Raw genomic sequence first — 13,635 nt, 5'->3', positions numbered from 1 at the left:
GGGAAAATATAATTAAACTGCTGAGATCAGGGTACATGTGACCTATTCTACGTTTGTTTTAGAGGTTTCAAATTCAATTAGCTTTGCAAAATTGCCGTGAAATTTTACCTGCTTAAATGCAATGTCTGCATAGATGATGGGGAAAAAGATTGCTTTGTTTGCTCTAGGATGAACAGAAAATTAGTCTTACGTTTCATCCTTTTGGAAGCTTGCTCAGTGGTGATGTTAAATATTTAAAAATATACAGTGGATGGCATTTATATCCACGTAACAAACTTCTTAAACTTGTTTCTGTGAAATCAAACCTTTCATGGCTTTAGTCAAGCAGCTACGGAAGGCTGCTTTTTGCTCGTTATCTCTAATCTTTAAGTCATCCTCCTCTTGTGGATTTAGCTTGAAAGGAAGCCGTTGCAGCTGGAACCTGCATGGTTGTATCCCAATGCGTTCATTCCTTATCAGGTCCTTGTCTCGTGGATTGGAGCAACAGGAGGGTGCTTGATTTTGTCAACTAAAAGTCTTGAAAATCTTGAGATTTTTCATAAACTCACCTCCCAACCTGTCCCCATCATTTGTTTGTTAACTGGAAGCCCTCCTGTTGGGCACTCGGGCCACTTGGCTTTTATTTCATCCTTTTGTTTGGTGCACTTGTGCATTAGAAATGCCTAGAAATCGAGTTAACATACGATCACATACCTGTACGTGTAGCAAGGTAAGAAAAGCTGTCTGTTAGGGACTGATTTGAAGTTAGATGCTGGAACACGTGGCGACTGTGGGTCTTTGCTGTTTTACACCCTGCTTGTTCTTCAATGTGCTCTTCTGCAGAAGGACGTAGAGCAGTTATTGCTTACACAGGTATAGCCCAGAAAGTATCAGGGACTTTAAGGCTGCAGATGGGCTGCTTTGTGCTTGAATTATTTAATTATCTCATCCACTTCGCGTGCTAAACCTTGATCCTTGTATTCCTTAGCTTTTTGGTTACTTGGCTTTGCGACGTTTTAATAGTGTTTCCTTGTATTCCGGGCTTGGAAAGTACGTAATGTCCTTTCATTCAGCCCTGTAGGAGCAGCTCTGTTCACAAGGCGTTCATTCAGAAATTGTCTGAATCAGTGAAAAGGTCCCGGATGCAGAGAATGATCAGAACTGCTTCAAAGGGAGGATTGCTGTGATCCCGGATGAAGTGGCATAAAGCAGTGGATGTACTGGAGCACAGCTGGGGAAGCGTCGGGGCATTGGTGCTGCTCGGGGCTCGCGGTGGTTCAAAGGATCAGAACTCAACAGGTGGATGCCGTCGGTGGGCAAAGCAGGTTTTGGGGTTGTTTTGTGTCTTAGAACAGCTTTGTGAGCGTGTGTACATTGTCTGTGTTGGTCCTCACAGCAATTACTTGATTCTGAGAGCAAAAAGCACTCCTTAGAAGGATCTTTTGGCATTGTGGAACTTAGAATATTCCTACCGTAGGTATATTTTGATATAGCTATGACATACCGTGAATCTGGTATATTTTACAATGTGACCTATGGGTTTTATTACAAATCTGCAAACTTTGATGGCAGTTGGAAGGCGCTGCTGTCAGCCGGCTACCCCTGCCTGGTTTCTAGCTGCAGAAATCCCAGCTGGCAGTAAGGGGCTGCTGCGTGGATGGCCAAAGGCAGGGTGAGTGTGAGCAGTGAAGCGGGTCTGGGGTAGGTGGGATGGTGCCAGGCTCTTGGTGCCCTGTCCTGCAGATCCCCCCTGCTGCCTGTGGGGAGCACAGCAGTCGTGGAAGAGCAGACAGCAGTCATTGATGTCGGGTTTGGGTGAGTAAGAGTTAAGTAGGACTGCTGCCATCTCTGCTGAGCCTAAGAGAACTGACTTGGTGAAGCTGCACCAATGTAATAATCAAAAAAATCAGTTCTCTTATATTATGACTTGCAGCTGTAGCACAGGACACGGGTTTTAAACCCCCAAACTCCTAGAATATTTGGAGAAATCCGGACCGTGTTGTTTGATTGAGACGTGCCATCGTTGTGATTTATGTCTATAACCAAGAAGGGATAATTCTAAAATTGATTTTTTTGCCTATAACTGTTTGTATATTGCTCCCCAAATGTATTTGTTGTGATACAACATGTCAGAATTTATAACTTTCATGCAGTTAAATAGCAGAATTTACAAATATAATTAGAGGGTTAAAGGCATTAAAAGAATAAAAGCACTTTAATGACATTCAGTTTTTATTGACAACCCACTAATATCTGCTGCATTCACATCGAGATTTCTAATGTAATAATACGAGCAGATGAAAGCTTGGCTATTTAAAAGCTCAGTGCAGAGCATATTCATCACAGACGCTCCGTGAATGCAGATGGAAAGTTACTGAGCAGATTACGGGCAGTCAGCACTCATCTGCGGCTTACGCTGCACAAGCCATGTTCTGCTCTTTGTTTTTACAGGGGATCACACGAAGGGAGAGGAGTTAAGAAGATAGGTGGCAGCAAACTGAAATGCCAGGAGGAGCTTTTGTTAGTTATTCCAAGCCTCTCCTCATGTTTTCAGCTTTCTAGAAATGGTAACGTCACTGCTGTGGAAGGGAGAAGTTTCTCTCCGCACACTCACTGCGAGTCTTTTCCAGTCCCAGTTCTTGACCAGTTAAAAGAATTGTGAAAAATGGAAATCTATTTTTTTTTTTTTTTAAGATCCTTCCTCTTTTATTTCTCACAGCCCCAAGGAATAGAGCATTTTTTGTGAAGCAACATCTAATAAAAATATGTCTTGATTTGAACTTGTTTGAGTTTGGCCTCCATAAGGGCTCAGTTAAAACAAGTTCTGTAACTGCAGAACTTATTTTCCATGTATCTGCTGTGTACAGTTCAACACTCGGGGCTTTTTAGCTGGGTTTTCCTATTTTCCTAACAGCGCATTTCCTACAGAACATGGATGCTCAGCTGGGAGGACCCAGCAAAGGAGCCTGAAGGGTGAACACAGCCGTGCAGGGTGGCGGAGGGCTGGGCATCTGCCGAAGGAGCTCCTGGTTCCCTACCTGCATTTTTTACCCTGTCCCATGGAGGAAGGGTTAAAACCACCTTAGTCTTCAAGCTGTCAACACGTCACAGTGTTCTGGCACTTGCAGAGGTTGCAGATCTCCCTCCCTGCTGTGACACGACTTATTTTCGGTGCTGCGGGACGCGAGCAGCATTTGCATGTTCTCCTTGCCTGACTGACTGAAGCAGCCACAATCCTGCTGAAAGCTGTGTGCTGCTTGCTATTTTTCCACGGAAGTGAAAACTTGAAAGCAGAGAGGTAATTGGCAACCCTGAGAAATAAGGTAGAGTCGCTTCATGAATTTATGGAGTGTCTGAGAGCTTTATGTACAGAATTATTCATAGAAGACCATCTAAGAAGTTCCTCCTGAGCTTCTGGAGAGCAGTGCAAACCCCAAGTTAAGCTGGCGATTTACTTTACTTTACTTCTTGCAGTAGAAGTAAAAAAATAGTGAAGTGGTCAAATACTATTCTCTGCTTTACAGCATGCAAACTGGAGGTGGTCTCAGTTTATTTTGCTTTTGTCGTTTTGCTTTGTTTTCCTTCATTTGTCAAACAAGATTTTCATAGACTAGATTGATGAGGCATGTAACGTGATATTGTCAGCACACAGGGACACCCATGGCAGTACCGAAGTAGGTGCTCTGGTCTTTTTCAGTGAGCAGTAAAATACATTCATTGTGGCTCTCTGCTGGTGAGCTTGGCCTGTGTACGTGGAGACAGAGCAAAGGGCTGAGCACCCGGCTCTTGATTTAGTGCTGAACACCTTCGTGGGAGTTGTGTTTATGTAAGGATTCAGCTGAAAAAAAAACTAAGAACGGGTTGTAGGATTTTAGCAGAAAGGCTCGATGGCTTGGAGGAGAAATACTGGAAAGCAGCAATACCACCTAGATGTTATACCCTACGTGATGGGTATGAAAGGAACACGTGGTCTGATTTTCTTCTCATTTGAATGGAGCTGAGAGGGAAGAGTCAAGCGACCGAATGAGTATTGATTAACAGCGATCTGGAAGTGTGAACGTGAGCTCTCGCATGGTGTTGGTGCAGAGTGGAGGCTGATAGCTTACACAGTAACGCTCCGGGAGGAGCTGCGGGTTTATTCCTAGGATGAGATTCCTCCAGTTTAGCTCGTACAGCTAGACAGGACGGGGCGCGGTAGCGAGTTGAGAAGATGCCACTAAATCATGTTGGTTTTTGTGTCTTGCAGGACTTCCGCTGCATGGAGGAAGACGCTTTTTACTAGAGATTTAACTTGCTTAAAGATATCAAGGTAGGAGATTTTTTTCCCCCTACATTTTCTTTACTGTATCTGTTTAAATGGAATGGAAGTTGTGCTCTGTCCTGGTTTCTTCGTTAATCTTTGAACAGAGCATGGGCACTGTCTACCTATGTCAGTTTTATCCATTTTTTAACCTGATTGTTTCTGTGGTTAGAGAAAAAGATGTAATAGCTTTCACGTAGTCATGGTTGATCATTCTCTGTATTTTCCTGCTGGAAATAATCAGCAGGAAAACAGTGATGTAATAAAAAATATTTATATAGGGTTCTATGCAATTTGTCTTTTGAGATTATATATATGTATAAAAACTCATTCTAACTGCTTATTAAAACAGTTTATGCTTTTTGGTGAACAGAATGTATAATAGTGACACAGCCTTCTAAATAAAAAAAAATAGTCTGTTTTAATTTTTCAAGTTGTTTTTTCATTTGTAATATCCAGAACCTTCAGTGTTCTGAGAAAGTTTTTAGGGCTTGCTAGTGGATTGAACTTCGGTCCCATATTGAATATTCTTGAAACTTGAGCAAGTTTGCAGCAGGTCTCTAGGTCTGTATTTCAGTGTTTTAGATAATTTAAAAATGAAGAAAATCATTCAAATTTCCTTTAATCTCTCAAAATAGCCTGGTGCTATAACATGTCCTGCCATGTCATACACAGCCTACTTTTTGTTTTCATTTTCTGTCCTGCCATTGTATCTTACAACTTAACATAGGAGCATCTCAAAAAGAGCATGCCCTGCGCAGCTGTTTTTTGAGCAACAGCAAGACTTTTTGGCTACTCCGTGTCACGGCTAAAAGTTGAAGTTCCCGTGGTTGCTGATGGAGGAGCCCTCTGCACTTCTTTGGCCTTCTGGTGGTTTGGGGCGGAATCGGGATTGTTGGTCCTGGCACAGCAAGGCTTGTTGATGCCAGCTGTAGGAAGTGCCCTGAAATTTCTTCCAGTGTCTTGGTTTCCAGAGGCAGGCAGTTTAACTAGACTTAACTTCGGCAAAACGGTTCCAAGTTTTGTTTCAGCTTAAATCCCTAGCTCATGGTTTTTGAGGAAGGCGCGATTGCTACGCTGATATGATTTGCAACCAAAACAGTAATTTAAAGTGTTACAGGCAACACAGAAGAGATTAAAACCACCGAACATGAGTTGATGAAAGTCAAGTAATCATATTTGAAACTTTTCCTCGGTATCAGTTTTCTCAGAGGCGGCGTAACTGACATTGTATACGGAGAGCGTTAGTGTCCCTTATGAATTCAGTCCGTATCATTTTGTATAACCTGGTTTCTAATTCTAGATGGATGATAAAGCCCCGTTCAAAATTAAATTTCCTGAATTTCAAGGTCACTACATTTCCATATTCCACAAAGAACGGTTCTGACTTTTGGCTTCCTTCTAGCAGGTGACTGCGTTGTTTCAGTAGTGTTTCCGATCTCATTTTAAATAACTATCTAGTTTTTCTTCTGTTAAGCCTGAACACTTAAAGATACTGGTGGAGATTTTGTTTTTTTCCTCAGAGCAAATACAAGCCCTGAATGACAAGATTGGGTTGCAAAGTGCTTGTTGGTGTTCTGTGATCAGCCACCTTATCCTACTGGTGTTGGGGTTAGCTAGATTCTGAGTAAACCATCAGCTGTCTAGCAGTGGCAGCTCTCTGTTAGCAGGCATGCTTTTATTTGCCATCCTTCTTACTAGAAGCATAATTTTTTGACAAAATAAGAGAGAAACGTCCTGCTTTTAAGGAGGACAGGGGACTGAAGCCCATGCAGAGCGCGTCCGTGGGTAAGTGCACCTTTTGGGTGGTCTTCTCCTGCTGTGCCTCATGCTCCAGAAGCAAACATCTGCCTCCATCTAGCACGGGTCTAGCAGGGTACCAGAGGGAGCTGCTACCCAGAAGAGGTTGGGTGGGTGTTCGTAACGCTCATGTCTCATAGCTCGTGCTCTACCTGTATCCAGGTCAGCAGTGACGATAAACACCGCAGGCTTGAAGTGAACGTAATCACCATGGGCTCATCAAGAAATAAGTTTGGCCTCATTCATCCTAGGGCTGTTGTTGGGAACTCAACGTACATGGGAACTTGTTTGTGGTGTTCTCGGAATTCCTTTCGGCTCCAGCATTGAAGGCTTCTTTATTTTGCTAAAATGAGAGCAGGGATTGAAGCTGACTCCTGCTTCCTCATGTTGAACTGCAGCACGTTTGCCCAGTGTGGATCCTCTTGGTTGTGTTTATGGATCTGAGCTCATCGAGGATAGCTGGAGAAGCAAAGGCATCGAGCATATCTTGCTGCACACAGGAGGAAGGGCCACAGCAAGTGCAGGAGTGTTTAAGTTATGGGGGCTGCTGGTAGGCCCTCTGGGAGGTGTAGGTGAGAGATCTCCAAGAATTTTGATGGGGAAGGGCTGGAGGGCATGGCCCTCAGCTCGCTTGCCCTCATCACAACGATTAATGTTCAGGCTTTCCCAAAGAAAAGTGAAATTATTGATTCTTGGTCATATTCAGTTGTCCTAAAGCCTTTAACAGGACTTTGTCCAATAAATTCTGTATTGCTTAAGAACCTGTGGCTGGTAGTTTTTAGTCTAATTCTTTTTCGTTTGTTTTCCTTTTTTCCAACCAGTCCTGGAGATTCTCAGCATTTTTTGCTAGATTCCAACAATCAAATTTTCATTCTTAAAGACCCTGGAAGTATTTCATACCAAATTTCTGCTCCTGTTTTCCTAACCGTACATGGACCAGTCTTAAAAGCACACAACTCTTTGACTTCGAAGAGATAATCAGCTCTTCACACTCTTCTTGCAAGTCGGAGCTGTTGTGTGAGGCAGGGACTTCAACACATCTGATTGTCAGGACGTTTGTGGAGCTCCTGACACAGCTCACCGCTCGGTTAGGGCGTACGGCAGCCCGGCCTGGGCTCAATGTGCTCTTGGGGCTGGCAGCCCTGGAGATAGGCAGTCTCTCAAAACATTCTCTTGAATTTCAGGACAATTTAAAAGAAGAGGGTAGCTTAAACTTTGAATAATTTATTTGAGGAGTGTGGAAAGTTTCAGCCTAGCAGCTGTTAGAAGGGAGCGTGGAACAGATTTCTGTATACAATGTGTGTTACACAGGGAATAAATGCTTGAAAGGCTGACTGGCTTTGTGGTGTGTGTTTTCCTTTTATTTTTCAATTTCTTTCATCTTGTGATAATTAGCTTTAGAAATCTGTCACTTTTTTAAAGAAAGGCCTTGATACCTGCTCCTTCTTGAAGTTGGAATGCTCTGAGGAAACAGTTCACAAATTTGTGAAAGCTTGTTTTTTTTGTTCACAAAATGTTAAGTTAGTGTTTACATGTTGTTAAATCCTGAAAACTAATATTCAGAAAGAGTCTTGGTGTCTTAAAATACTCTTATTATACGAACTTCTTAATTTCTAATATCGCAAGTTCAGCTTTTCTCGTGACATGAGGTAGTCTGGTGCTACCGGGGGCTTCTAGGATGAAGTGGTTTATGGGTTGTAATGGAGTGTTTGTTTTATGAAGCTTTGTTTCATCTTTGATGATCTCTTTGATCTCTTTCTATTCCAATAAAAATGAAGTGGGAAGAAATGCGTGCCTTCTGTTGTACGTCAGAGTGCTCTCTCTCGGTGTTAGTGTTTGGGTGGGACTCCACCACTATGTGGTTTTGTAATACTGCATCCACAGGTTGGCAATGCGTTTTGTGGAGACAGGGTGGCATGAGATTTCGTGATTACGAGATCTGTCTTATGCCCTTTTTAATTTTGGAAGTGGTTGTCATTGATGGAGGTAGTGGTTTCCCATTGAAAATGTTTCTGGGTAGAAGTTTGCAAATGCTTTTTTTCCCCTATCTATATGCTTGAGTAAAAATATTCTGAACTTTTGACAAGATAGCGTTCATAAACTTTTGAAGAATATTCATGAAGGTTTTGGGAGTGAATTCTGCCTTTGGAATTTTCTGCAGTATGTGCTGGTGTTTGGAGCAGGAAGAACTTGCTTTGATATGGAAATTCCATTTCCAATGGACAATGACTTTCCCTCAGAGATACCACCCAAAGCATGAAGTAGTTTTTGCAGGCTGTCTACAAACTGCCTTAAAATGAAGAAAACAAAGAAATAGGCCTTAGTCATCCGGGAGGATTTACTGACAGTGCAGAATTGTTCAAGTTTAACATTTGGGGTAAAGATGCAGCTTGCAGCATTCAGTTTGCCTCTCTGCTCCCTTGCCTTTGTTTTTTTCTCTTTGTGCCTTACGCTAAAACTTCCTGGTTCTCCAGAAACTCTGTGTACTTAATTGAAACCTAGCTTTGTTAGAAAACAAAACAACATGTGGCAGAGTCTCTTTAAAAAAAAAAAAAGCTACTTTTGTTAAGTACCATTGTTGCTATGAAACAAGGTTCATAGGGCTAATACCTTCTTACTTACCTGCTGATACCACGTGGAGACTTCTGGTGCACATCTTCACTGCATCTGGTAGAGAAAGTTACAGCTAGGGCCAATGACAAGTAAAATGTCGTGGCCCTTGGTTGCCTGGCTTGAAGACAGGAGCTCCCCTGGCACTGGGAGGAGTGTAAGGGATCCCCAGCTCAGCTCGGGGAGCAGCATCCTCCGTCTTCAGCTTGTGCTGACCCAGCTGCAGGGACCGGAGCAGGGAATTAACCTGGGCTGTAAGGTGCATCGAGTTCACTGGGGTATGGAGAAGGGCCTGATCCAGCTCCTCCTAATACTGTAAAGCCATTTGCTGGGTAATCCTAATTCCATGAACTAGTATGACCAACAGAATTTTTAATTGAGTGGTTATTCATATTATTTCTGGATTAGTACTAGCTAAGCAGAGGAAGAGCTGTGGCCATATTTACTTGAAGGTGCAAAATAACATGGTTGTGCATGCAAAATAAAAACAGGAGTTGTTTTTGGTGACCTGACCATTCTATTACTGTATATAGTGAAAACCTTGACTAATCAGGGTATAAATTCAGTGGGTATTTAGGCCTGGAATCCAACATTGTCTGTAAGACACAGTGAGAAGCCACATCAGGAGTTGATGCTAAACTGAGCGTACTGCCAAAAGGCCTTGCTTGCCATCTCCCACCCCCGAGGGTCACCAAAGATCTAGTGGTCCTCCGAGGCTTCAAGGTGAGCTCTGAGTATGTGGAATTAGTCCTTAAGGCACCCTGGGGCTGGTAACTCGGGGTCATAGCACAAGACATCACTTCTTTCTGTAGCACGTGGTTCTTCGGAGCAAATTCATGGAGCCCCCCCACATGCTCTGGGCAGACGCTTAATCCAGTCTTGTTGGCAGTTTTGTCATGTGAAGGCTGCAGGTAAACATCATTAGCACACTGTCACCCCCACCTTTGGCATTGTTCAGGCTCAGTCCTGTTGGCTCCTTCAGCATAATTAGGTTAATTAAGTTATTCCTGGCACACCTCCACTCATTTCTGGTCTGTGCAGAAGCCTACCTGGGGATAGGCCCTACGCCTCCTCAGTCTGTAGGAGCTTTGAAGTTTGGGGCTGTCCACTGTTAGTATGAGAATTGTGAAGGTGAGTTGTCCTACCAGACCTAGTGGGATTTCAGATGGATACCCGGAGAGCTGCCTTTTCTTTTAAAAGAAAAAAAAATTACCTGTACTCTTCTTTAGGGGGATTTTAGTAGGGCATTTCTATTCTACCTAGGCCACAGAATGGCCGGGATGCTTCCTGGTGTCCGGATGAAACCTTGTGCTCCAGTTTGTGCCCAGTGCCTCTTGTCCTGGCACTGGGCGCCACAGGAAAGAGAATTGCACCTTCCCTTCAGGTGTTGCAAAAAATCAATAACATCCTTTCTACATTCATCAGCTCTCCTTGTAAAAATGTCCTTTGGTCATAAGAAAAAAACTATAAACATAAGAACTTCGTCTGAAAGTTTTTGCTGCTTACTTGCTATATTTTGCCTTTTTCACATCCTCCTTTAACACATATTTTTTTCTGTGGTACATCTAGAATTAATCTAAAATCATTTTCAGACTTGAGCAGTTCCTCAGCTAGTAGCAGGAGGTGTTTACTGCCTTCTTGTTGTCTTGCTCAAAGCCGAGATAAATACATTGGGATTAGTGGGATGTTGGAGGGATTATAATATTACCATGTTCCAAAATAAATAACACTTTGAGTTCAGTTGCATTCTCTTTACATTTGATGTCTGCGTCATATTTTATCCTTCTGATGGTGCAAAGAGTGTGGCATATTGAAAAGTGTATTAATAAGGGTGATACAAACCCAGAGGCTTTCTGCCTATGCTGTGAGCTGGAACAGAACAGCCAGCTACAGAATTAAATGAGCAGAATCCAGATTGAAGACAATTGTGTTTGTGGCCAGACAATCTTTGTTCTGTAGTCCTGTAACAGTAGGATACTTGGAAGAGGGGCTTAGGCTTTGTTTGGGAGCCCTGGGAATAAGCCCAAATACTAGGTCTTTGTGCTCTTATGTCATTGTGCAAGGCTTCGGAAAGAAGCCAGGCAATATTTAAGCAATTATTAGATGCAAAGGAAATACTGGTACTGTATCCTTACTAATAATACTCACACGCAGACACCAAAATCTGCCATTAAATGTCAGTATCTCCCAGTAAGTGAACAGGTCACATTAAAGGGACTTTCCGTGGTTTTAAATACACGTACAAAGCTTTTTGCATTAGGTATTAGGGATTGCTCTGTGGATATACTTCAGAATATTGGATAACAGTGAAGTAAGTTGAGGTAGCATTTACTGAGCATCCTCCAAAATGGATTTTACATTGTTAAAGAGAAGATCATGATAGATTTCTATAAGATGAATGTATTACCTTGGAAGTATGGAATACTATGTATACAATGGAAGCAAAGTTACGTTTTATTGTATGTGCTGATCAAAGACTCTTTGCTATTCTTTTGGTCTAGTTTGGAGCTGCTTTTCTTGTTGTTTTGACGCTTTACCTACTTTAATAAGAGGATGTTCCACTAGAACAAGCTGTCAGTGTGTCTGGTGAACCCCAAAGCTCATTCTTTTATCTTCAGCAGCACAGAGACTGCTTTTTTGTTTGTTTGAGATGTACGTAGCAAGAAAAATACATGGATAATGTTTGCTTGATTTTTTTTTTATCAGTTAGCTTTGGTTTGAGTTGCTTTCCTCCTCATGACAATTTATTCAATTCAGAGGAGAATCTGACAGTCAGCTAGCCCGGGAGCTAAAGACAGTATCTTCAGCAAGTTGTTGTTAGCAAGGCTGACATTTTCAACAGTGTGAAGGGTAGCAGCTCTTCCCAGCAGGTTTGGCCTTAATAGTAATGGGAAATGGAGGCAGAGTTGGCTAAATGCTGTGTTTTTCTGAACTTAGAGTGAGGATAATTTGCTTAAACCCTCTGACAATGTAAGCAGGTTTTGTTAGCAGTGCAGAGATTGTGTTGTCCTGGAGATGGTCTGGATGAAGGAAAGCCAACGAGATGGTAGGCTTTGTACGGATGCATGGAAGCATGTTCCTAAAGCAGAATTATTCTTCATTCCAGGTTTTTAATCTCGTTTTTAACTCTTTCTTAGAGTTTGTGTAATGTTTTCTTGTTGACCAAATCAAAGCGTTATTTGCTACAAGTTGTGTTCTCCTAATTTACACAGGTTTTGGGATACACAAAGTGGAACAGGATCGCCATGTTTCGAAACAGTCTCAAGATGCTTCTTACAGGAGGGAAGTCAAACCGCAAAAACAGGTCCAGTGGTAAGTAAATGCTCCTCATGCATATGTTTTATTGACAGTTCTTGAAAGGATTCCTTTTATGTATTGTGCTTCGGTTTTCCTGGGTCTCTTTTTCTTATTAATGAATAGAAGTACTCAGTTGTTGATCTTGTAGACTCAAAACATCATTGTGGGTCATTACAATACTGTGCTGAGATTTAATATTAAAAATACTGGAAGTAAACCACATGCAATTTTCATTGTGGAGATAAGATGCAGAGAAAAATAATTAGTTGTGCAGTAGCAATACTTGTGGTAATATTAGCAATTTTTTTCTTTGAAAAGCGAAGAGGGGGGAGATGGAATTGAAGACAAATTGCCCAAGTTTACCCAGCACTTCTGGTAGTTGTTTTTCTTTGCTGTCCCAGGACAATTGTTTGTAGTTCCGTCTGGTCCCTCTGTCTTGGCCCATTTATTCCATGAAGGAGCCTCTAGGTGAGATTCTGACTGCAAAGCAAAATGTTGCAAAAATATTGCTGTGCTTTAAAAACATTTCTATTACACTTCCATAGTTACTTCCAAGAATGGAGTGCTGGCAGTGTAAGAACTTTTAATGAGCTATTTCATTTTTCTTTTTGAAGCCATCTGGCAGCACGTTTTTGAGTATTTTGGGATAGATCGTTTATTTGTGCTTGTGTGTCCATGTAAACAGCGCATCTGTGTATTCCATGGGAAACCACAGTGAAGATGCAGAGATACAATGGCAATAATGCAACAGAAAATAAACTTTTCCCTTGGCTGAAGCAGGTTAATACGGATCTCTCTCAGTGCCAGAATATTCCCCGGTTTAGTATCTTATTACCCAAGTTGTGCTGGGGAAGGAGGGGCGTTGTGAAGCTGCACTGCTGAAAAACGTGTCCCCAAGTGGCCCAGTAGCAGCGCTGACTTCGTCATTTCGGTCCTTGCACACCAGTGAGCTGCGAGCCGGGCTGCAGGTGGGAGGCCCAGCGTGTGCTGCCTGACTCTTGAGGCATTTGTCATGGAAGCTGGAGCAGCAAGTCACGGTGTTGACTTCCTTGCATTTGTTATTGTAATTAGCACGTGTCTTGCAGGGGAGAAGTGTCTGTTTTGCAAAGGCTCCCTTAGTGCCAGAGCCCGAGGTGGTGGTTGTCAGTCCCCGGTTTGATGAAGCAGATTTTGTTTTCTTATCAACTCCTTGGTCTTTTGTTGTGAGAGGCAGGTACCCGCACACAAAGCCGTGTGGGTTTTGGGCAGACACGCCGGCAGATGGCTCTTGTGATTCCGTATCTCTGAAGTGCCGCGTTTTACAGTTTAAAGCCCAGGGATGTACAAATTGTCTCCTGATGAGACTCTCAACCTTTGGAAAACAGTACAGGAGACAAATAACCTCAAATTCTGGTTTCTGTACAAAGCCAGATCTCTGTCAGATGTTCTGTTATCATTCCTCTCCCTTTCTTTTGGCTTATCTCCCAAAGCAGTGCATTGTGTCTGCACGGCTCTGCAAGTGTGGGTTCCTTACTTTGTGAATGAAAAGCGTCAGTTCTGAAATAACAAGATTTGATACGGCAATACTGCTGGTTGCGAGCAGAACGGAAAAAGAAATGTGTTCTTGGGAAACAACGTGACGGTATTTTCTATTAGACAAAGTTTTCTCT

The 13,635-nt window shown here is 42.5% G+C and overlaps 1 protein-coding gene across 19 annotated transcripts in view; it reads left to right on the top strand.

The window, feature by feature from the left end:
* The window catches only part of TANC2 (tetratricopeptide repeat, ankyrin repeat and coiled-coil containing 2), a 282,832-nt gene that overhangs the window by 59,218 nt on the left and 209,979 nt on the right, over positions 1–13,635 (top strand). For 17 of the 19 annotated variants that reach the window (XM_068661136.1, XM_068661133.1, XM_068661144.1 and 14 more), the window contains 2 exons: positions 4,226–4,288; positions 11,902–12,001. In XM_068661136.1, the coding sequence (XP_068517237.1) occupies positions 11,935–12,001 (67 nt within the window). In that variant the 5' untranslated portion in view covers positions 4,226–4,288; positions 11,902–11,934. The remainder of the gene's footprint in view (positions 1–4,225; positions 4,289–11,901; positions 12,002–13,635) is intronic. The other 2 variants (XM_068661140.1, XM_068661139.1) reach the window with 1 other exon arrangement.

This window comes from Anas acuta, chromosome 25 (assembly GCF_963932015.1).
Source record: "Anas acuta chromosome 25, bAnaAcu1.1, whole genome shotgun sequence".
Taxonomy (NCBI): Eukaryota; Metazoa; Chordata; class Aves; order Anseriformes; family Anatidae; genus Anas; species Anas acuta.
Note: the sequence above shows the minus strand (reverse complement) of the source record. Positions and strands in the feature narration are given on the sequence as shown.